This window comes from Kazachstania africana, chromosome 9, assembly GCF_000304475.1.
Source record: "Kazachstania africana CBS 2517 chromosome 9, complete genome".
NCBI lineage: Eukaryota > Fungi > Ascomycota > Saccharomycetes > Saccharomycetales > Saccharomycetaceae > Kazachstania > Kazachstania africana.
Window position 1 is genome coordinate 285,173 of NC_018948.1, and position 22,595 is coordinate 307,767.

Sequence of the window (22,595 nt, forward strand, 5' to 3'; positions counted from 1 at the left end):
TTTGTAATTACATTCAATCATTCAATCAAATACAATCAAATAAATAACAATGTCTAAGGCCGTTGGTATTGATTTAGGTACTACCTACTCCTGTGTTGCTCACTTCTCTAATGACAGAGTTGACATTATTGCCAATGATCAAGGTAACAGAACTACTCCATCTTTCGTCGCTTTCACCGATACTGAAAGATTAATCGGTGATGCCGCTAAGAATCAAGCTGCTATGAACCCAATTAACACCGTCTTCGACGCTAAGCGTTTGATCGGTAGAAACTTCAACGACCCTGAAGTTCAAGGTGATATGAAGCATTTCCCATTCAAGTTGGTCGATGTCGATGGTAAACCACAAATTGAAGTCGAATTCAAAGGTGAAACTAAAAAATTCACCCCAGAACAAATTTCTTCCATGGTCTTAGGTAAGATGAAGGAAACCGCCGAATCTTACTTAGGTGCTAAGGTTAACGACGCTGTCGTCACTGTCCCAGCTTACTTCAACGATTCTCAAAGACAAGCTACCAAGGATGCTGGTACCATTGCTGGTTTAAACGTTCTACGTATCATTAACGAACCTACTGCCGCTGCTATCGCTTACGGTTTAGATAAGAAGGGTCACGAAGAAAACGTTTTGATTTTCGATTTAGGTGGTGGTACTTTCGATGTCTCCTTATTATCTATTGAAGATGGTATCTTCGAAGTTAAGGCCACTGCTGGTGACACCCATTTAGGTGGTGAAGATTTCGATAACAGATTAGTTACTCACTTCATCCAAGAATTCAAGAGAAAGAACAAGAAGGACTTAAGCACCAACCAAAGAGCTTTAAGAAGATTAAGAACCGCTTGTGAGAGAGCTAAGAGAACTTTATCTTCTTCTGCTCAAACTTCTGTCGAAATCGACTCTTTATTCGAAGGTATCGATTTCTACACTTCCATCACTAGAGCTAGATTCGAAGAATTATGTGCCGATTTATTCAGATCCACTATCGACCCAGTCGAAAAAGTCTTAAGAGACGCCAAATTAGACAAATCTCAAGTTGATGAAATTGTCTTAGTCGGTGGTTCCACTAGAATTCCAAAGGTTCAAAAGTTAGTCACTGACTACTTTAACGGTAAGGAACCAAACAGATCCATTAACCCAGATGAAGCCGTCGCTTACGGTGCTGCTGTCCAAGCCGCTATCTTAACTGGTGACGAATCTTCCAAGACTCAAGATTTATTATTATTAGATGTTGCTCCATTATCTTTAGGTATTGAAACTGCTGGTGGTGTCATGACCAAGTTAATTCCAAGAAACTCTACTATCCCAACCAAGAAGTCTGAAATCTTCTCCACATACGCCGACAACCAACCAGGTGTCTTAATTCAAGTCTTTGAAGGTGAAAGAGCTAAGACTAAGGACAATAACTTATTAGGTAAGTTCGAATTATCTGGTATTCCACCAGCTCCAAGAGGTGTTCCACAAATCGAAGTCACTTTCGATGTCGACTCTAACGGTATCTTAAACGTTTCTGCTGTTGAAAAGGGTACTGGTAAATCTAACAAGATTACTATCACCAACGACAAGGGTAGATTATCTAAGGAAGATATTGAAAGAATGGTTGCTGAAGCTGAAAAATTCAAGGAAGAAGATGAAAAGGAAACTGAAAGAATCGCTTCTAAGAATCAATTAGAATCCATTGCTTACTCCTTAAAGAGCTCCATCTCTGAAGCTGGTGACAAATTAGAAGAAGCTGACAAGGAAGCCGTCACTAAGAAGGCTGACGAAGTCATTGCTTGGTTAGACAGCAACACTACTGCTACCAAGGAAGAATTCGACGACCACTTAAAGGAATTACAAGAAATCGCTAACCCAATCATGACCAAATTATACCAAGCCGGTGGTGCTCCAGGTGCCGCTCCAGGTGGTTTCCCAGGTGGTGCTCCACCAGCTCCAGAAGCTGATGGTCCAACCGTTGAAGAAGTTGACTAATTTCCCTAATATTTACACTTTTTTAATGATAAAAAAACATTTATACAATTCATATATATAATAGAAATAAATTAAGAAATACATAAAATAAAACCATTTACTGTATCAATTTTCTGGACTATGAATTGCAAGTTTGCTTGAAATAGCTGAATTTTGCGGTTACCTTAGAATTATTTATACTTGAAAAATATATATATATATATATTATACCTTGAAAAGTACATACAGAACTAGAAGGCTGATTCTCAAAAACTTTTAACAGAGGGGACTTATGGATGAATTCCTACCCATTTCATACCTCTTAGGTGTGCATCTAACAATTTCTACTCATTCAGGCCCACAGATAGTGTATTCGTACCCTCCATCATCGAGTGAATATATCTTATCTTTACAAAATGTTTCCTATAAATTTGCAAAACGAAAAGATCAGGCAAGTAAGAGTACCCGTAAAGTAAAGGAGAATGCAAGTGTTATTTCTACAGATTCTGATTCTTCATTTAGTTCGTCATCATCAGGATTAAGCGGAAGTGAAATGTCAACAGATTATGCTGATGAATCTTTCTCATCCGATGAAGGAAATGATGAGGAAATTACTCATGACATGTCTAACTTGGGGATAAGTACAGATAAATTGTTTAGGCTGTTTACAAATGAGAATGGCAACGCAGATGAAAGTGACAATTCAGACGAAATTGACAATTCGGATTTAGAATTAGATATTAAATCGAAATTGTTCTCAGATGAGGATGGTTTTGAATTCAATGAGACTTTTTTCGACGAAGAAAATTACAGAGATTATAATAAATTGTTTGGCTTCGATAGCGAATTTGTAGCTGAATTCTGTTGCCCAGATAGGGAACTTTGTAATTCTAGATTTGAATTTACAGTGGACGATTTATGTTTTCTGGGGTTACCAATTAGGAGAGATGCAAGCGGTTATTGGAGAAAATCAAAACGTAAGAAGCATACATCGAAGAAATCATCGAGTTTGAGTCATGCTAAGGTAACACGTTCCTCTTCTAACCGCTCTGAAAGTTCCAAGAGAACACAGAGCAGTAATACAGCTAAAGCCTACCCAAATAGTAATAGTGATGTAGAACAAGAGAATAATGAAGAGTCATTGGATAAGGATGATCTTGAAAGAAATATGAATATGTTCCATATTTGTTTTGTTTTGAACCCGCCATTGACGGAATATAATAAGAGAGCCGACGACCTTTATCAGTATATTGTTGCTAGATTGTCGATATTGCTGAGGTATTTCCAAGCAAAAAATAATTACGTTTCAAAAGAATGTAGTATTATTTTGAAAGAAAGAGAAAATGTCGTGAAATATTCTAAATCTTATGAGTCTGCGTTAACACCAGCAGCTAAGGCCAAATGCGTGTATGAGAGAATCCTATCAAAATCATCACTGGCAAGAATGCTGACCAAATGTGTCGACAAATTGCACAAGAACGAAATTGCATCAATAAAAGTGGGAGACGATAAGATTATTTCATTACAAATTCCCGTCAAGAATGAATTTGAACATTTACCAAATTTTAAACAAAACGCTATCTTACCAAATTCATACTTAACTTCAATATTAAACAAAAAATTTTTGGAGAAAGCTTCTTTTTCTTCTGCGCCACATAGTAGTAGTAGGAAATTACACTCATCGATAACTTTGGGTAACTCTTTGATATTACACGATGGAGATGACGATTATGACAATGAAGATGATGATATTCTAAACTATGCATTATTACTATTAGATGATGTGAACAATATTTTGAGGACTTTAGAAACTACAACGATGAACAGCACAGAATCTAACGATATCAATATGATAATCCTTCGGCATTTGATCAAACATATACAACCAACGGTTCCATTGAATTCATATCATTATATTATCACCGATGCGTTAGACCTTGAACCTAGTACGGTGACGTACGATATTTTAAGATCGTGTGCGCTTCATTTAATATATTGGAGACATGCCAGAGTAATAATACCGATGAGTTCTAAGTTTACATATGTGGTATCACCTATAATATCATTAGAAAAAATGTATAATGTGGATAAAGTTCAATTTAAGAAAAGATTTCCCTCGTTACCGACATTAAGTTATTTTTTAAGTAAATTATCTGGTGGTAAGAGTTCAATAAATACCAGTAAAGATGGCGATGATATTAAGTGGCCATATTCATTCAACAATATAATTCCCAGTAGAGAACATAAAGGAATATATTTGGATGTATTGAGTTGGTTAATAAGGAGAGGGTACGTCACTCAATTATTGACATTTGTTTATATTAGGATTGATAAAAGAATAAAGATTGCAGTTGATGAAGATCTTGAAAGAGAAGGGTACAGAAGGGGCAAGATGCAAAAATTACAAATGAGAAAAATCAATAAGAGTAATAGAAGTACTAAAATTGGTGATAATCAAATTGCACAAAAAGTTGATCATAGAACGAATATTGAAAATGACAATTTAGCTGCCGCTACTGATAAGAGTAATTTGGAAATAAATAAGAATGACCCTATCACCGGTAGTACTGAAGATATTCATTTTGAATTTGATGATCCTGAAATGAGGCAAGATTATACCATTATCTTGGAGCCCGAACGTGCTACTGCGATAGAGAAAAGATGGATTCATAAATGTGTGAGTGAACAACCACCAGACATTAAGAACACCTTCAATAAATTATTGAAATACTTTAATGGTAGAGCTCCAATGGAACTCGCCACGTTACAGGAAGGGATTTCAAGACATGAATTAAAAAGGTTGTTTGCCTCGTTAGATAAACATTTAGTAGAATTACATCATTGGTAAATAGATTGAACCCTTAAATAATTGAAGACAAGTGATTGAAGTATGGAAAAATATTTTTTTTCTAATACAAAAAAATATAAAAATATAAAAATTTGGCATACAATATCAATTCCTAAGAATTCACGAGATTCTAATGAGAAGAGACTTATCCTACGCCTGCTGTTGTTTCTGAATACGATTTTTGTTTGTAAAAGACAACCGGCTGGTCAGATAGCAAGTATCGCTATCTGTCAATCACAATTGATGTGACATTTTTGGAGCTTTTCCAAACTACAAAAAAAAAAAAAAACCTTAAAAACGAAAAAAGGTTCGCGACAACTCAATTAAAGAAAGTCGAGTAAAAAGAAGCAGAATGGCACTATTGACTTCCATATCGAAAAAGACGCAGAAAAACGCATTATAGAAACCTACAATGCAGAGAAAAAAGAAGCAGAATTAATTGGAAGTGTAATCGATATGGAAAAATCAAATAGTAAGTAGAAAAGAATACAGGAATATCCACCACTGAAGGTAACAAACCTATGGAATTTCTTTTGAGTTGCCACCAATTGATGCACAAAATCATCACAATAAATAATGCATGGTTTTATTTATAAACATAAAAAAGGAAGAGAGAAGTACATTTTACATATCATCTCGATGAGAAATTGTCGCCCTTTTATATATCATTTTTTTTGTGCCCTCTTACATGCAACAAAACCTTTCCCCTCCCACAAATATGGTGTTTGAATGGAGGGACACCAATGGAGACAATAGGAGAAAAAGAAATAAGAGAATGCAATATGAATCAATTTTTGATTCCACAGAAAATGCCTCCCTAGGCTCGCACAGACGGATATAGTGATAAATTCGTGGAATGCTGCAAACACGAAACGAAATTGCGCACTTCATGCCGCTTCACTACGCATTCTTGCACCACCGCTACTTCTTTGACAGATCTGTCTTCACTCGGTGAGATGGCTGGCATGAGGGAAAAAGTGGAATTTTAAAGTTTCTCGCAGCGAATTGTCTGGAGGGAACGAATAGAAAAGAAAAAAGTGGTTCGTTACCCTGTGGGTTACTCCTACAAAAGTATTTTTACTTCTATGAATGTCCATCAGTACGCTAAAATTGCGCCTTGAAGTTTTTTCCTCTCTGTTTCTTCTCCTCGCCTCCCCTCTATCAAGGCAATTTTAAGTACACGAATATTTTCTGGGCAGGGGAAGAAATGCACGCAGGCAGCGAATTGTGGCTATTAGAAACCAAGAACTAAGACGTCAAGTTGGAAGGCAATTATATCCCGCACTGTGGGAGGAAGCACTTTGAAAAGAGGTGGAACAGAAAAAATGACTAGAGGAATTGGGAAGCAAAGGCACATAAAACGTATTGAGTCAAGCTACATTCTCTTCGTTTCATTTTTTTTGTGTTTCTTGTTTCTTTTTCTCGTTCGCTTGCCTGTAACTCTAAAAAATTTTTCCTACCAGAGAAAATGGCGCTTCGTAGGGATACGTCAATTTCTCCCGAAGGAAGTATTCACGTACATCGGTACATGTGCAATGCTTGCCTGTAGTTCTTGCTACTATTCTTTTTCACTGATAGCACATTGTCAGTTTATTTTTGGTTTCTGCTGATAAGAATCAACCACAAAAGGACAACAAACGCATCAAAATTTTACACCTACCAATTGAAGAAAATGCTCATCCCTTATTGTGTTAACGCCACAATGTTATTTTTTTTGTTTCGAAAATTTCGATTTAAATTACCCAAATGGATATGGTGCACATCTTTTTGGGACATTTTATCACCTTAAATTTCAACAAAATGATTGTACCTTTTGTCACTGCATTTTTCTCTTTTTTTTTTTAGAATTGCCTCTACAGTCCAGGAATAGTAAAAAAAGATAAAGTGATGTGTTTTATACATGCTAACTAATAGAATCTAATTTCTTTTAAAAATGTAATCTTGTTATCCAGAATAGGCATATTTAGACTTCTTTCTAATCTTCTCCCCATATCGCAATAACAGTAAAGGTACTGGTATCATAGAGGCTGCAAATAATCCCAGTAATAGCCCGGCCCATCCGGTACCCATGTTACGAAACATGTATCCCGCAAACAAAGGGAATGCAGCACCGAATGCAGACCTCATGAATGTGTTCGCAGCAACCGCAGAAGCTGGAATATACAAATATGATTCAATGATGTAATTTAAACATGGTAAAAATATCCCCATTAAGCCAAATCCAATAAAGGATCCAGCTATCGTGGGGCATGACCAGTGGATTCTATTTGGATAATTTCCAGTCCAACAGAACCACAATATCCCAATTGGGAATACTATTCCACCAACTATCATTGGTATTAATCTAGCTTCAGGCACCAAACCACCTTTTTTCCTATATCTTCTTAGATAATCGTCATCCATGTACCAAATAAAGGCACCACACACCAACATTCCAATAATCAATGCGATATAGGGCAATTCTCCATTCGTTATAAAACCGTAGCCTTCAACAAATACGATGGGATATGCCTCCAATAGTAGATATAATAATCCATAGACAAAGGAATTGTAAATTGTAACAATCAGTAAAATTGGTTCGGTAAATAACATGTAAATGGGCCTCGTCATTGTCTTTTCACAAATATCCTTAATTGACAATTCAACACTTTCCTGTGCAGCATGGATCCCCCAATTATTTGTTTGTCTTCTTAATTGTTTGGCCTTATACGCTAAGATCGTTGGATGGTGACTTTCCTGATAGAAGAACGTTACTAAAACGAACACTACCGCGGAGAGGCATCCAACTACATACTCTAACCATCTCCATGTGGTGTGCTGGACTATATAGGATCCTATTACAGGGCCAAGAATAGGACCCACAAATACACCAAGAGAGAATAGACATATTGCTTTACCTCTAACGTTGGTATCAAAAATGTCTGCAAATGCGGCTGGAACTACAGCTAAAGGTGCTGCTCCAATGAACCCAGCGAAAAATCTGCATATCAGTAATGTTTGAAGATCTTTTGCAGTTGCTACAGCAAAATTAAATATTGTAAATCCAAATGCTGAAACTACCAAAACACCTTTTCTCCCATACACTTCAGACAAAGGCGCAAAAATCACTGGCGAGGCAGCAAATCCTAAGACATACAATGTGATTCCGAGGATAGCAACTACTTGAATTATATGGAATTCTGCACATATTTGAAGCACACCAGACGCGTAGATGGCAGAACCTAGTGTAATACAGATACAGTTTAGACATAAGATGAAACATGGTATGATTTTCCTAGCTAACGACCAATTAAATGGGTGAAGTGGGTCATCTGGGCCATTAAAAGTTACTTCATACTGTTCCTTATTAGGTAATAATGGGGGATAAGGCCGGTTGTCGCCCATCGGAGGCAAGCCTTCGTAGCTAGGCGGTTCCTCCTCCTCCTCCTCTTTCACATCTCTTGGATACTGCTGGCAGGTCAATATTCTTGATAATCTTCTTGATACTTGAACGTTAGATTCAGATTGCGACCCAAATTTTGATATCTGTTCTGCCCCATATTCGCCAATACGATGATCTATTTCGGTGGGACTGGACCCTGGACTGTAAATATGAGAGCGTCCTCTATATTCTTCTGGCTCCGACGTAAACGTGCTGTCAGTACTTGAAGTGGAATAAATTGGAGGGTTATCTGAAGTATTTCTTTGTTCACTGTTCGGAAGTGTAGCTGACATTTTAGCACTCACTCGTCCCCTTTGCTCAAAATGACAAACTTGGTGAACTGGAAGTGATGAGAGCAACTATCATAAATATTATATAACCATATTAAATAGATTACTATGTGTATCGCAAATGTTGACACTAACAATTTTCACTGTTTAATGAAATAGATGACGACGGGACCCTTTAATCCTGACATCAATTCTTATTCCTGAGAAAAACCAGAACGTTACGTCTTGTGACAAAATCCTGCAGTCCATCACTTTTCATATTCCCGTTCCGTTCGTAGAGGACCCCTTCTTGTCCGTAATTAGCCCACAACTATCCGATCCCAATTCCGTGTTCGCTAACACCTGCAGTAAATTACATTCCTAGAAACGGCAATTGTCAGCGAGACACGCGCGAACTTTTTCGAGGAATAGCATTTTCGTTTTACTTCCACTCACTGTATCGCTGACGTTGTGTATGGTACAGGTGTATCTCATCTTATACAGGTAGAGAAACAAAAAAGCGTTCCATCTATTGTTACGGAAATTGCCCTTGGCTGCCATACAAATCATAGTTGCAATACTTCAATGGATGAAAGAGAGATCAAACGATCTTTACTCAGTGTTTCAGCTGATGCCAAGAAAATTTATAGATTAAGAATACAAAAGTTTAAAAAATCTCATCTTTTGTACGTAATACTATTTGGATCCATTGCACTTCTACAATTCATAGCCATCGCATTTTTCACAAAGGGGTTTCTTTTATCTAGGCAGGTTCTTGACAATATTACTCCGCTCGATTCAAATGTCATTGATGCAAAATTCGATAAAGCAGTGATCCTCATAGTCGATGCTCTGAGGTTTGATTTTGTTATTCCGGTTGATTCCACAGAACACTTGAACAACAACTATCACAATAATATAGACATTCTCTACGATACTTTCAAAAATGGCAATTCACATGGCTCATCCATTCTATTGAAGTTTCTAGCAGATCCTCCAACAACAACCTTACAAAGGTTGAAAGGTCTCACTACAGGTTCATTACCAACATTTATAGATGCAGGTTCAAACTTCAATGGTAATGTAATTTTTGAGGATAATTTGATCAGACAACTGTCTGAAAATTTGAACAGAGAAATCCTATTTGTTGGGGACGACACATGGGATGCTCTATTCCATCCATTTTTATCAAACAATAGTCTTCCCTATGAGTCGTTGAATGTATGGGACCTAGATACTGTGGATAATGGAGTCATTGACTTTTTCGATGAGAATTTAAAGAAAAATGACGATTGGGATGTTTTAATAGGACATATGCTTGGGGTAGATCACGTAGGTCATAAATATGGTCCAAACCACTTCACTATGAGGGAAAAACAACTCCAAGTTAATACATTTATAAAAAAAATAATTGACTCTATCGATAACAACACCCTTCTAGTTGTCATGGGGGATCATGGTATGGACCACACAGGAAACCACGGAGGAGATTCTATAGATGAATTAGAGAGTACTTTGTTCCTTTATACCAAGAAAAAGAATATATTCAGGAAGCATGATGATTTTACACCATACAATATCACGGACCTTGGAAAAAATTACAGAGCCGTTAACCAGATTGATTTAGTTTCCACTTTATCATACTTACTAGGCATTCCTATTCCATTCAATAATTTGGGATGGCCTATTGAGGAGATTTTCCATTCGAAGAATGATAAGATAAAGATGACAAAAAGAGTCTTAGATCAGTTGAGAACATACCAAGAAATCATGGGTATTTCATTTCAAGATCCAGAATCTAATGAAAATGGGAGAAGTATGAATGAATCATTTTTCAATGACATTATAGCGACTGGAAGTTATGAACTGGGTCAAAAATATCAATCGATTCTTCTAGAGAAATGCAAAGACCTTTGGGCTAGATTTGATTATTATTCTATTGCTACTGGTCTCATATTATTGACTATTTCTGTAACTATCCTGATTTTAATAACAAAATTAATTCCTTCGATAATTGTTAATCAGATGGTTGCTGAATTTTCACCATGGATAGTTATTATGTGCATAATTTCGAATGTGGGCTTTTACGGGATTTATTATGTTTTCAAACAGCCAATCTTTATAGATAGTGCACTATGGTGCTGTCTATTAGCAACATCTGTTGGTATTACAGTGGGTATATTTATTCCAATTTTGGATCGCTATAGTTTAACTTGGGTATTTTTGAGATTTTTCCAGGATACCTTTTCTGACTACTGGTCTGGCATTGGTGTGGCAATAGTACTCATTCATGCATTGCTATTTACATCAAATTCCTTCACTATCTGGGAAGATAAAATAGTGTCATTTTTATTAATTACCTTTGGAATTTTAACTTTATATGAATTTGTCTTTCTACCCAAGAGGCAATCCACAACAGCACTATTAACTGCTACAATGAGTGAAAAGGAGGGCACGACATCCGGTGTAAGTACATCAGTAGCAAACTCTAACGCTTTACCTTTATCGAGGTTTGCAAGATTAATGGGAGGATACCATTCAATAATCTTAATCTTATCTACAAGACTTTCTTCGTTAATTACAATATGCAGAGAGGAACAGAGCGATTATTGCAAGCCGACATTCAATTTGGCTAATAATTATTCATGGTGGAGCATGACACTAGTTTTTCTCATTGTTTTCTTGATGCCCTCATGCATCAAGGGTTACTACAATCTAACATCTTCATACCAAGCAGCAGCACCAATTTGGATCGACCTTTTTTTAAAAGGAGTTCTATTCACCAACTTTATATATTGGGGTCTAACTGCCTTAGAAAATACTTCGGTGCTTATAGATTATGATATGACCATTTTAAAGTTGTTAATCTCGAGAATAATTGCCGGGTTCAGTTTGATTGCTACGAATGTTGGCTGGCTCATGGGTCCATTGTGCATCAAGTTAAATGTTCATAATACTGACGTTAAGTCGCACCAGGCAACAATCCTAGGCTATACGAACATATATGGCTCAGAGTTTTTCCTACTAGTGATAAATACTGTGATGAGCATAGTCTTATTTAATAAACCACTAGCACAAATTTCACTCTTCTTAATGTGCAACCAATTGTTGTCAATATTAGAAATTATTGATCTGTTGAAATTGAAAGAAAATATCATTGGGCCTATCATATTGGGGCTGCTGTCATATCAACAATTTTTCAGTACAGGACATCAAGCAACAATACCTTCTGTTCAATGGGATATGGGATTTATATTATCTGAGAAAATTGTTTTCCCAACAACGCATATTTCCATAATTTTAAATACATTTGGGCCTCATATATTAGTCGCATTGTCAGTTGCATTGATTACACTATGGAAACAGCCACCGGATGTATTGAAACCACAAACGTTACTGGGTAGGATCGTTTCCAACTGTGGGATCCTTTTGATTTATAACACTATCCTATGCTTAAGCTCATTTATTTGGGTTACACACTTCCGTAGACATTTAATGGTTTGGAAGATATTTTGCCCAAGATTTATTTTTGCATCTTTGTGCTTAATTGTAGTACAAGTAGTGGTAACTTTTGGAACCATTGGATTTGCTACCGGTAGGTTGATTGAACATATCAATGATATATTTTGGAAATGAGTAATGAGTATACATATAAATATATAAGTGATTTAAAAGAAAACATTATCTAAATCTTCAAAACCATCGTCAAAACCTGAATTAAAAGGTTCATTATTGTAATCACCGAACATTTCATCCAATAAATCTTGTTGATTTTTATTTTTGTCAGCATCATTTTCGTTATTTTCCTGAATATCTTTTTCATTAGTACCTAGGACTTGTTCTGCAATCGGTACTTGGACACTTGTAATATCATTCGGTACCAATTCATCTGGAACAATAGGTAATGCAATATTTGTAAAATCTGGTTGCTGCTGTCGTTGCTGTTGTTCCTGTTGCAATTGTTGCTGCTGCCTTATTTGTTCTTGTTGTTCTTGCTGCCTTCTTAAGGCGTCTGCTTCCTCACGTCTACGCTTCAATTCCAGTTCTTCCTGTTCCTTTCGTCTCCGCTCTTCCTCTTTCTTCTTTGATTCTTCTTGTTCTCGAAGTTTTTGTAATTCTAACTCACGTTTTTTCGTCTTTTGATTTTCAATAATTTTGTGATATTGCTTTTCCCAATAATCAGATGGAGCTTCATTAACTTGTGCTACAAGATGGTTAAATTTATCTTTATGTTTTACGACTCTATTGTCTTGAACGCGTAATCCATGATTGTCAATATATTCTTTTAAGACGGTATCAAATGATTCTAATGGGAAATCTAAATCATCTAACGTGATAGAAGTGGTGGTGATAGTATTCAGTTTCTCTTTAAGTGCATTTACTTCGAGACTGTTATTTTCTAATTTTTTCTGTAACTGTGATAATTCCGTCGCTGGATTCTCATGAATAGCTGGCGGTTTAATTAAATTAATGGGTAGATTTTGTGTTAATAAGACACCCAAATAGTCGTTTGTATTGATGAAATTTTTTAGAAGATTAGCTCTGAAGGAGATTGTATCACTTTCGTCGTGAATAATTGAATTTATCGGATCGGATTTCAACCTATTTTGTAAAAAAGCTTGCCTCGCGAGTAGTTGTTGTCTTTGATATTGTTGTTGGTACTGTTGTGATTGTCTTACTGCCTTTGTAACGTAACGCTTCTTCTTTGTTGTGACTGGAGCACTGCCATTAATAGCAGCATTCAAAGTAGTACTACCAGTAACCATGAGAAGAGGAACAATAATCTGGTATTTGCTTTTAAAAAAAGCCTATTAATTTGCGTGTATGTCCCAAAAATGTCAAATTCTTTCCACACACCTGTGACTCTCTCTCTTTCCCTTCCAATCTCTATTTACTCTTTTCCATAACCTTTCTGCTTCTATCGATTTTTGGAAAAACCGAGACCTATTTCTGTCAGTTTATACGAACGAGCGTCTTGGCGCAAAAAAAAAAACGAGCCTCCTTTCACGTGACTTGGAAATTTCATTTATTTTCCGGGTAAGCTCATCGCATCTCATCTCTCACAGAGTAAATAACCACGGTGTGTGTTCCGTATAAACCAGTAGTGGGACATGTAACCCAGTCTAATTGACATTAGATTCTAACTGAATCTCCCAGAGGTTTGTGCTATTTCCCCTGAGTCTCCTGTCTCCACACTCTTCTCGCACCGGGTTCCCTTCGTTCGAAGAGACCGATTTAGGGAATTCTACCACATTCCTCTTGCTTAACCAGACCTGTCGTTGCTTATATTATGAACGAGGGCCGATGCCTGTTGAAAATCGAAACGAACAGCCATGCCCTGTTCTTCGATGTGCAAACGATTCTAATTGTGGTGGCTATCTCATACACACATACATACATACATATATATATATATATAGAATAACGAGTCTGTTTCATTGGGCTCTTCCACTTTGATAGGGAGTAAGCATAGTATGTTTGAGGCGTTCGCAAAGAAGCATCCCTTGCTATACGCTTTCCTCTACCTGTTCGTCTTTGAAGCAGGTGGGTCTGCCATCGTTGCAGGCGGTTTAGAGTTTCTTATAGCATGGGGCATGTATAGATTTGTACATCATAAAGTGACCCTTTGGGCATTTCCACATACTTTATCTGGTGACTGTGCATTGTCACTGTTCATACAAGTCTGTATAACATGGTGTTGTGAGGAAATTTTGATCAATTGGGATTACTACAACAATAGAACATGTACTGTCATGAATCTCGATTTGTGGTTATTCCACAAACTACAATCAGCAAAGGGCAAAATCTCAACAAGATTTTTAAATTGGTATCTAGAAATACCTTACGGTATAATAAAATATGACAATGTACAAAATAAAAATAATTCGAATAAGTTGTCATTTTTGCCATTTACTAGAAGAATAGTGGTCAATTACCCAAATGAGGGGCTCCTATACAACATTGTCATTTGGCTTCTCAAAAAAATTGTAAGAGGATTGCTTTGGTCTTGTGTCATCTTTTGCATCATATGGCCTGTGACAATGGGTATAATGGCTGGAATCGGTACCTCTGTGGGTGCATATGATTTTAAATTTGATCATTATCCAACTCCTCAAATAATGAAACTACTTTATGCCGTCGCTGTCGCGTATGCATCAACACCGTTCACAATCATCGTTATCATTTTGAGAAATAACACTTATGAACTGAGAACATTGACCAGTAGTGACAGCTTAACCGCTATACAGAATATTGACATGCTAAAGGCACACGATGGCATCGATTTACCAAGTGATTCATCTTCTTCATCTTTATAAAACATGCACGCAGTATCTATTCATTCATCCATAATAGGATAATCATACTAAAACTAATATTATTTTCATTTTAATATATAATAATTGTCATAAATATATATAGTGTAAGAATAATTTCATTATACAAGAATAGCAGGATATTTAGAAAGCACTTTCTCTTCTTTTTCATGGGCTATACTATCCATTTCATCTCCATCATCTTCATATTCATCTTCTAACAGCGAACAAATTAAATAATCTTTAACCAAGTTGATGAAATTATGAATTTCATCGTTATCATCGTTACCATCGGCATCACACTCATCATCTTCTTCTCTTTCTTCCTCGTCATCTTTCCCATTGTTTCTTTGAACGGAACTGTAGGCATTATCAATCATATTGAAGCGAGAGGGATTGTCCAGATGTGGAGTTATATTACTACCAGGGTGTTGCATTTGTAAATTGCCACCATCTACCATGGGCATTCTTGACATCATAGGAGGTAATAAATTATTATTACCCAAATTGCTAGAAATCGACGGTAAATGTGGTATCGTTGGATATTTCTCTGTCGTAAACTTAGCATGTTGATTATTCGGTTTTATAACTTGTGATGGTACCATGTAATGATTTTGATTATAAGAATTTGCAATATTTTGAGATAATTTCGTAAAGAAAGCAGCGGCATTTGCCGTTTGATTTCTTGGTAACGAATCTATCATATTTAAAGGAGAGATAGTCCCATAACTATTTGAGTCCTGTTGTTGTTGCGTTGGAATCATTGCTCTAAAAGCTGAACATAATCTTTGATTATAAACGGGGTCGAATTGGTTTATATCTTCAGTCAAAAAATGTTGAAAAGATAAATTATTTTGAGGCATGGGTAGAGGTGGCAAGACATTATTGATGGGACTTGAGCCAGTATTATTGTTATTGTTAGTGTTGTTGTTGTCACTATTTTCATGAGCAATAGCACCTTGTCTCTTGGGTACAATAGCAGGAACACTTCTTGATCTTTTAATTTCGTCAAATTCTTTGAAACTTGGTTCTTCAGAGACTATTGATATTTTATTGACTCTTTTAGAACCAATTTTTGGACCTCTTTTCTTCTTTATTGAATTTGTTGCATCTAGATGAGTCTTTAAATGCTTTTTCAAATCCTGTGGTCTTTTGAATTTCTTGTCACAATTGGAACATTTGAAAGGTTTTAATGGGATGTGTACTCTAATATGTGAAGTGATATGATCTCTCTTTTCAGTCTTAATAGTACAATGCTCCCATTGACAATTTAACTGTAAATTTTTTTGTGATTTTCTACCAATGTGATCTTGACAAAGATGGTTATATAATAATTCAGGCTGATTGAAAACCATTTTACATTGGTTCCATTTACACTGCAATTTGATTTCATCCGCTGAAGAGGATGAGGAAGAAGGAGATGATGGAACTGAGGAAATCGATCCCTTTGTTGAGAGTGAAAAAGTATGATCTTTCGAGTTCAAAATATTGTTCATTGATGGAAGTTTTGCAGATTCTTCACCACTGGATGTACTTGATGTGTGGTTTAGTACGCCGTGAACAGAATTTTTCCTTGAATCTTTATTACTATGTAATCTTGGAATGGAAGATGAAGTTGGTGTTGATAAATTTGAATCATTATTAGTATCTATTTTCAAATCATTAACCTCTGATATTAGAGTGTTTGCTTCGCCATTTAATATATTTTCCAAAGCTAAAGAAGCGATCATCATGTATTAGTTTAATTAGAGAAACACTTATAAAGAAAATGATTTTGAAGTTAAAATATCTTGTTAGCTCCTGAATATAGAAGTAGTATAAGACACGATATGGTATTAAACGAGTCAACTACTGTAAGTAAATGTATGTATGCTGATGATTACGCGATAAACGGACTCAAACAATATACATCTCATCATTATATGTAAACTCTGTTTTATATATATATATAATGTCATACATGGATATTTTCCCATACAGACCATCATCTCGAGAATGAGAGAGAAAGATCACATCATCAACGGAGGAAGAATTTTTTAAACTTTTTTCTTTTTGGCTGAGAGCGACGGAATCGCAGCGAGAGTTTCCAATTTTGGCAATTGCATCCCACCAGGGACCCTGCCGAGTCGCTCAGCCACTGGATGGTCCGTATAGGCAGATTCTTCTCCGTTTGATAGGGTGGCGCGTGTAATCCTGCGCAGTGAAGGCCCCGCAGGGGGTAACGGGTTTTCCAGTTCTACGAAGTCGTCTTGGTGCGCTGGAAGTGGGAAGAATTGCTCTTTAAAGTATTCCTGCTTTTTTTACGGCAGGAGGCGTCCGTCGTCTCGGGTATATACGGCCATGTGGCATTCTGCTGTGGCAACTTGCTGTGGCATGTTTGTGGGTTAGTGTGGCATTTTCTCGTTCTCGTTTCCATTGTGTCTTTTTTTCTTCCCAGGGTAACCCCAAATTTTGGGTAACCCTCATCTATTGCATCGATTTCTTTAGACTATTGAAAAATTATCAATTAGAGACATTTTAGAAATGTACATCATTTTTAATAATTCAAGACAATTCACTTGTTCCTCCATCACCTTCAACTTAGCCATTCCACCACTCGCCGTGGTTACTTACCCACCAATGCAGGAAAGGAAGTCAACTTCGGTTCTCAATAGTCACCATCTGAAAAGTCTCAAACAAAGAGAATATTATAAAAATTTAGTGGATACAGTAATTGAACTGATAAACATAAATGATCACGATTCTCTGGCTTATCTCGCTAGGACCGTAGGGATACCTCCACAATTGAGACACCTCGTTTGGCCTCTGCTGCTAAAATATCATCCTATGTGTATTTCACCAAATATTATCTCAAATATCGTCTCTTTTGATAGTTCATCTAATAATTATATCATTATCGATAATCAGAATATTTCTGAAAAGACAAAGAAAAACGTTAATCTAAATAATATTCATCAACAAAATAATAATGACGAAAATATTAATTTGGAAAAATTAATAAGTAACGATCTAAAGAAATATTTCCATTCAAGAACCCAACACAGTAATGTCATTGTGAAGGATAAAAAAATCGTTTCCTCTTCAACTCCATTTTCTTCCGCCACAAACTCTTCTCCGATGATATCTTCATCATCTTCGTCCTCGTCTATATATTCTTCTTCCTCATCGTCATCTTCTTCTTCCTCCACGAGTATTTCCGCAGCTTCAAAAGATTATGGTAGTACCAATATTATAAATAACCTTATACCACCAAATAACCCTACCGTGGCAGATGAATTGGAAATTGTTGAACTGTTAAAGAGTTCAATACTGAATTTTTTGAAAAAATGGGGTAAAATCTTTAAATATGAATCAGGTTTGACTTGGATCGCTTTAGGTTTAGCTGAGTGGTTATCACCTCTACAAACTTTCAATAATGATTCGCTAGGACCTATCGTCCTAAGCGGTAAAAGGCACAGTCCCCCCAAAAATAACTCTGCAAAGACTTCTCACGATGATAATGACACTGCGACCGCTTTAAACGCTTCGATCACAACAGCTAATACTTCAGATGATAGTAGTAAGTTCAACGCTTCAAATTCTTTGTCATATTTATACAAAGAGTATCCTCTGCCAAAAGAAATACAGTCTAAATTGGATATTAAGAATCTGAAATTTTTTAAATTCGAAGAATTGCTAGAAAGATTATATTTAGTACTTTTACATCAACCAGATATTGAATTGGCACAATCACAAATAATTAAAAATTTCCCGACAGTAACTAGGAAAAATTTCAATAATTATTATTTCCCAATCTTATCAGGTGGTGATCTTTCATTTAAATTCCAAGTTTTTTTCAAAATTTTTCAATCAACTTTACCTGAACTGTATCAGCCATTAAATGAAGAAAGTTCATTACAACCACATTCACCAAAGACTTCTTGGCTTTATTGGTGGATCAAATGTTGTGGTTCAAGATCACTCCATAAACAAGATAGAGGAAGAATATGGGATATTCTTCTGGGTTGGCGACCCGAATCAACAGATGGTATGAATTCCATCAATTTCTTCCTAAACTATAACGCAAATTACAAAAATTTTAATCATCTTTACAATAATATCGATCCGCCTGGTTTAGCACTATTGGTAAAAAACGGTCTACTTCATAAACTGAATGACAATGATCCGTTTTGGTTTCCTGATTTGGATTCAGTACCGTTAGGTTCCAAAGAATTTTCTAGCGATTTTAACGTATTGAAAGAATTGCTTGCAAGAAATAAATATGATACTAAAATGGATACTAATGGAAACTCTCATTATAATTTAACATCAAAAGATGAGTTTAAATTGCCATCTTCTTTGATAGATCCTCACATTCAGATTATTTTCATTTACATTTCAATACTACAATACAGTGAATTTAAACTTTTAGAATTTGAAGAAGCCGAAATTTTAGAATTCCTAAACAATTTACCAATGTTATCCAAATTTGATGATCTTAACTACAAAGGTCTATACAATAGTGACAAAAATTCCAAATCTAGGTCCAATTCGACATCGCATATGTTGATCGAGTTGGGTAATGATGCAAAGGCATCCAACTCATTCAATAATTTGCTAAATATTGCGGGTGATATATGGAGAAAATGGCTTTGGGAAGAATTAGAGGAAACTCTGAATACTGAAGCTGATTAGCACCGTAATGACGATATAATTTATGTATAATTGATAAATATTACAACATCCAGAATCTTTTCTCTGGTCCCGATTTCGATGCCTTCGTATTGAACTTTTATTTTTTTATTTTAACGCTTCATCGCAATTTCTCTATTGGAATATCAAGAGCGGTTCATCAAAAATGAGAATCCTTCAATGGAGGATAGAGATGAAAAATATTAAAATCAAACACAATTGTCATGTCTTTCTTTAATAGTGTCAGAAATTTGGTATATTCGCAAACGGAATTGAAAGTAAGACAGGCTACTGATGAGAATGAAATCATCCGATCCACAGGGACTTTAATGAATGAAATTTCCGTATTAACTTACAGTGCCAAGACATTGAAAGAAATAATAGGAATCCTAAAAAAGAAACTTTCCTTGCTATATGGGTTAAAAAATGGCAATGGTATCATATCACATAAAGTTTGTGTACAGGTACTGAAGACATTTACATTAATTTCGTACCTTCTAAATAACGGATCAAATGATTTCATTAATTGGTTAAAATTGAATAATGGAGTCCTACAAATATTGGCTAAGGTTGATTCAAATAATCATATAACGGATGACGAAGATTTGCATATACTCAATCAAGCTCAAAAGATTACTAAGGATATAATATTATTAATAAATGATAACAAATTGTTAGAAAAACGGAGGAAAGATGTTATACAATTTAGATCTAGTATATCATCACCAGGAAGGAAATCTACAGATAATAGTCATTTAAGGTTAAGTAATGAACTGAAACGATCAAGTGAAGAGATAATGAGATCATCCAACAATAATAGGAAAAGTGATGATCGAAGTGATTCTTTGAGTCGGAATAGTATAGAGATGAAACCGCGCAGAACGTACGAATATGCTAGATTTAAGTTAGAATCCTTAGTAGAAGAAGATCAAGAGGTTTCTAATACGGATAACGATTTGACCACTATTGACAATGCCAAACTTGTTCCTAATGGTAGTCCAACGAGTAACACCGTGAGGTCAAGATTTAAATCTACCAATCCATTTGCATAAGAATCAATATATAACTATATTGAGCAGATATACCACATATTTTATAGACTTTCAACTATTACTCACTGTTATTTAATAAGATGGAATGAACTGGTAGAAAACATCGATGTACTCCATTTGCACCGCGAAATAGACCATGCAAATGAGCCAATTGACTCTTGCAAAGAATATGGATAAGACAATAATATTGTGCAAGAACGGTACGTGGCATAGTTGTGACTATACAAGTTGCAATAGATGCATACTTTTGCTTTACTGATGAGCATTACTTAGACCCGTGCACCACGGCCTAAAGTGAAAAAAAAAGTTCATCAATATTTCGTTTGCGTCGTCGAGATTGGAAGAAAAAAAATTTCAGTTGCATTCATTTACAGTATACTTTATTTTGGGAAAACACGACAATTGACAGCTAACATAGGCAGTTATTTGCAAGTATTGAGGCGTAATTTAGAAATGAACATGTGCTGATTGAGAGGGATTCATTAAGAAATAGTCAATATACCGCAGACAATCGAAAACGATGATTTTCCACTTCTGAGCCATTCCATTCCATTACTTTTTGCAAATGGATGCAACACTCAAGAAGCCCTAAATCATAGGAGTTGAGTTGGTGATGGCTCTGTGGCCTTTAAATCCACGCCCATATGGTTCGTCCATTGAAACCCGATTTTTTTAAAAAACACAGAGAGGGTAATCCCTTCACGTGCATTCCCATTAACCGGACGGAATGCCGAAGGGGGGGGGGGAAAGCAGGACGCGCCTCGGCGGGTAAAAAAAAATCCTGGTCTCGTGACCCCTCAATATTTTACTCTCGATACGCGCGGCCCCTCTCTACCCCAACGTGTGTTTTAATTCCGATTAGCCGTCAGCCGCCGAGGGCAGCTTATTACGTTCACGATTTGCTAATCCAATCAAATGAGAGACATCCACGCACAGTAAAACCGCAGGAATGAAGCGGTAACGCAAGCGCGGGTAATCCTTCTCCGCGGGGAATTTTCACGAAAAGAAACTCCACCGCCACCACCACCAAAAAAGTGGCTACCCGCCCCTTGGCTTAGACAGACGGGCAGGAATTTTGATAGTCCCCGTTCTGTGGGATTCCTTATCATTCCTTTTTATTACTGAATTTCAGGAGGGAGAAACACGGTTAGTAAGGAAAAAAATTGGACTATTTAAAGAGGGAATTATATAAGAGTTGTCTTTTACCATACTTTCCATGTTCTTTCACATCTGAATAATCAACTAGTATTATTATACTATATTAAGACATAATGCAAATTTTCGTCAAGACGTTGACAGGTAAGACCATTACCCTGGAAGTAGAATCTTCTGACACCATCGATAACGTTAAATCCAAGATCCAAGACAAGGAAGGTATTCCACCTGATCAACAGAGACTGATCTTCGCAGGTAAACAACTAGAAGACGGCAGAACATTGTCTGACTACAACATCCAGAAGGAGTCCACATTACATTTGGTCTTGAGATTGAGAGGTGGTATGCAAATTTTCGTCAAGACGTTGACAGGTAAGACCATTACCTTGGAAGTAGAATCTTCTGACACCATCGATAACGTTAAATCCAAGATCCAAGACAAGGAAGGTATTCCACCTGATCAACAGAGACTGATCTTCGCAGGTAAACAACTAGAAGATGGCAGAACATTGTCTGACTACAACATCCAGAAGGAGTCCACATTACACTTAGTCTTGAGATTGAGAGGTGGTATGCAAATTTTCGTCAAGACGTTGACAGGTAAGACCATTACCCTGGAAGTAGAATCTTCTGACACCATCGATAACGTTAAATCCAAGATCCAAGACAAGGAAGGTATTCCACCTGATCAACAGAGACTGATCTTCGCAGGTAAACAACTAGAAGACGGCAGAACATTGTCTGACTACAACATCCAGAAGGAGTCCACATTACATTTGGTCTTGAGATTGAGAGGTGGTATGTGAAATTCTGTGTTAAAATGAATGGTATAGAAAATCTGTTATTATATTTTTTATATAATTTATACTCTATCACAATGTGGTTAAAGGTATAATGTTTATATTTTTTTCAGTTCTGTA

The 22,595-nt window shown here is 36.2% G+C and overlaps 10 protein-coding genes across 10 annotated transcripts; 7 read left to right on the forward strand and 3 right to left on the reverse strand.

Annotated features, from left to right (window-relative positions):
- Positions 1 to 49: 49 nt before the first annotated feature.
- SSA2 (Hsp70 family chaperone SSA2) lies at positions 50 to 1,966 on the forward strand (the record flags this gene model as incomplete). The annotated part of the gene is made up of 1 exon (XM_003959005.1): positions 50 to 1,966. The coding sequence occupies one exon, from the start codon at positions 50 to 52 to the stop codon at positions 1,964 to 1,966; it is 1,917 nt and encodes a 638-aa protein (XP_003959054.1).
- A 271-nt stretch (positions 1,967 to 2,237) lies between these two features.
- Positions 2,238 to 4,793, forward strand: NPR3 (Npr3p; the record flags this gene model as incomplete). The annotated part of the gene is made up of 1 exon (XM_003959006.1): positions 2,238 to 4,793. The coding sequence occupies one exon, from the start codon at positions 2,238 to 2,240 to the stop codon at positions 4,791 to 4,793; it is 2,556 nt and encodes an 851-aa protein (XP_003959055.1).
- Positions 4,794 to 6,737: 1,944 nt separating this feature from the next.
- KAFR0I01400 (MFS transporter) lies at positions 6,738 to 8,507 on the reverse strand (the record flags this gene model as incomplete). Its single annotated transcript, XM_003959007.1, has 1 exon — positions 6,738 to 8,507. The coding sequence occupies one exon, from the start codon at positions 8,505 to 8,507 to the stop codon at positions 6,738 to 6,740; it is 1,770 nt and encodes a 589-aa protein (XP_003959056.1).
- A 561-nt stretch (positions 8,508 to 9,068) lies between these two features.
- GPI13 (mannose-ethanolamine phosphotransferase GPI13) lies at positions 9,069 to 12,119 on the forward strand (the record flags this gene model as incomplete). The annotated part of the gene is made up of 1 exon (XM_003959008.1): positions 9,069 to 12,119. The coding sequence occupies one exon, from the start codon at positions 9,069 to 9,071 to the stop codon at positions 12,117 to 12,119; it is 3,051 nt and encodes a 1,016-aa protein (XP_003959057.1).
- A 32-nt stretch (positions 12,120 to 12,151) lies between these two features.
- On the reverse strand, positions 12,152 to 13,249 carry SNF6 (Snf6p; the record flags this gene model as incomplete). Its single annotated transcript, XM_003959009.1, has 1 exon — positions 12,152 to 13,249. The coding sequence occupies one exon, from the start codon at positions 13,247 to 13,249 to the stop codon at positions 12,152 to 12,154; it is 1,098 nt and encodes a 365-aa protein (XP_003959058.1).
- A 708-nt stretch (positions 13,250 to 13,957) lies between these two features.
- On the forward strand, positions 13,958 to 14,800 carry KAFR0I01430 (uncharacterized protein; the record flags this gene model as incomplete). The annotated part of the gene is made up of 1 exon (XM_003959010.1): positions 13,958 to 14,800. The coding sequence occupies one exon, from the start codon at positions 13,958 to 13,960 to the stop codon at positions 14,798 to 14,800; it is 843 nt and encodes a 280-aa protein (XP_003959059.1).
- Positions 14,801 to 14,919: 119 nt separating this feature from the next.
- Positions 14,920 to 16,530, reverse strand: RIM101 (alkaline-responsive transcriptional regulator RIM101; the record flags this gene model as incomplete). Its single annotated transcript, XM_003959011.1, has 1 exon — positions 14,920 to 16,530. One exon carries the CDS (start codon positions 16,528 to 16,530, stop codon positions 14,920 to 14,922), a length of 1,611 nt encoding a protein of 536 aa, XP_003959060.1.
- A 790-nt stretch (positions 16,531 to 17,320) lies between these two features.
- OCA5 (Oca5p) lies at positions 17,321 to 19,471 on the forward strand (the record flags this gene model as incomplete). The annotated part of the gene is made up of 1 exon (XM_003959012.1): positions 17,321 to 19,471. One exon carries the CDS (start codon positions 17,321 to 17,323, stop codon positions 19,469 to 19,471), a length of 2,151 nt encoding a protein of 716 aa, XP_003959061.1.
- A 221-nt stretch (positions 19,472 to 19,692) lies between these two features.
- ENT4 (Ent4p) lies at positions 19,693 to 20,520 on the forward strand (the record flags this gene model as incomplete). Its single annotated transcript, XM_003959013.1, has 1 exon — positions 19,693 to 20,520. The coding sequence occupies one exon, from the start codon at positions 19,693 to 19,695 to the stop codon at positions 20,518 to 20,520; it is 828 nt and encodes a 275-aa protein (XP_003959062.1).
- A 1,271-nt stretch (positions 20,521 to 21,791) lies between these two features.
- Positions 21,792 to 22,481, forward strand: UBI4 (ubiquitin; the record flags this gene model as incomplete). Its single annotated transcript, XM_003959014.1, has 1 exon — positions 21,792 to 22,481. One exon carries the CDS (start codon positions 21,792 to 21,794, stop codon positions 22,479 to 22,481), a length of 690 nt encoding a protein of 229 aa, XP_003959063.1.
- Positions 22,482 to 22,595: the final 114 nt, after the last annotated feature.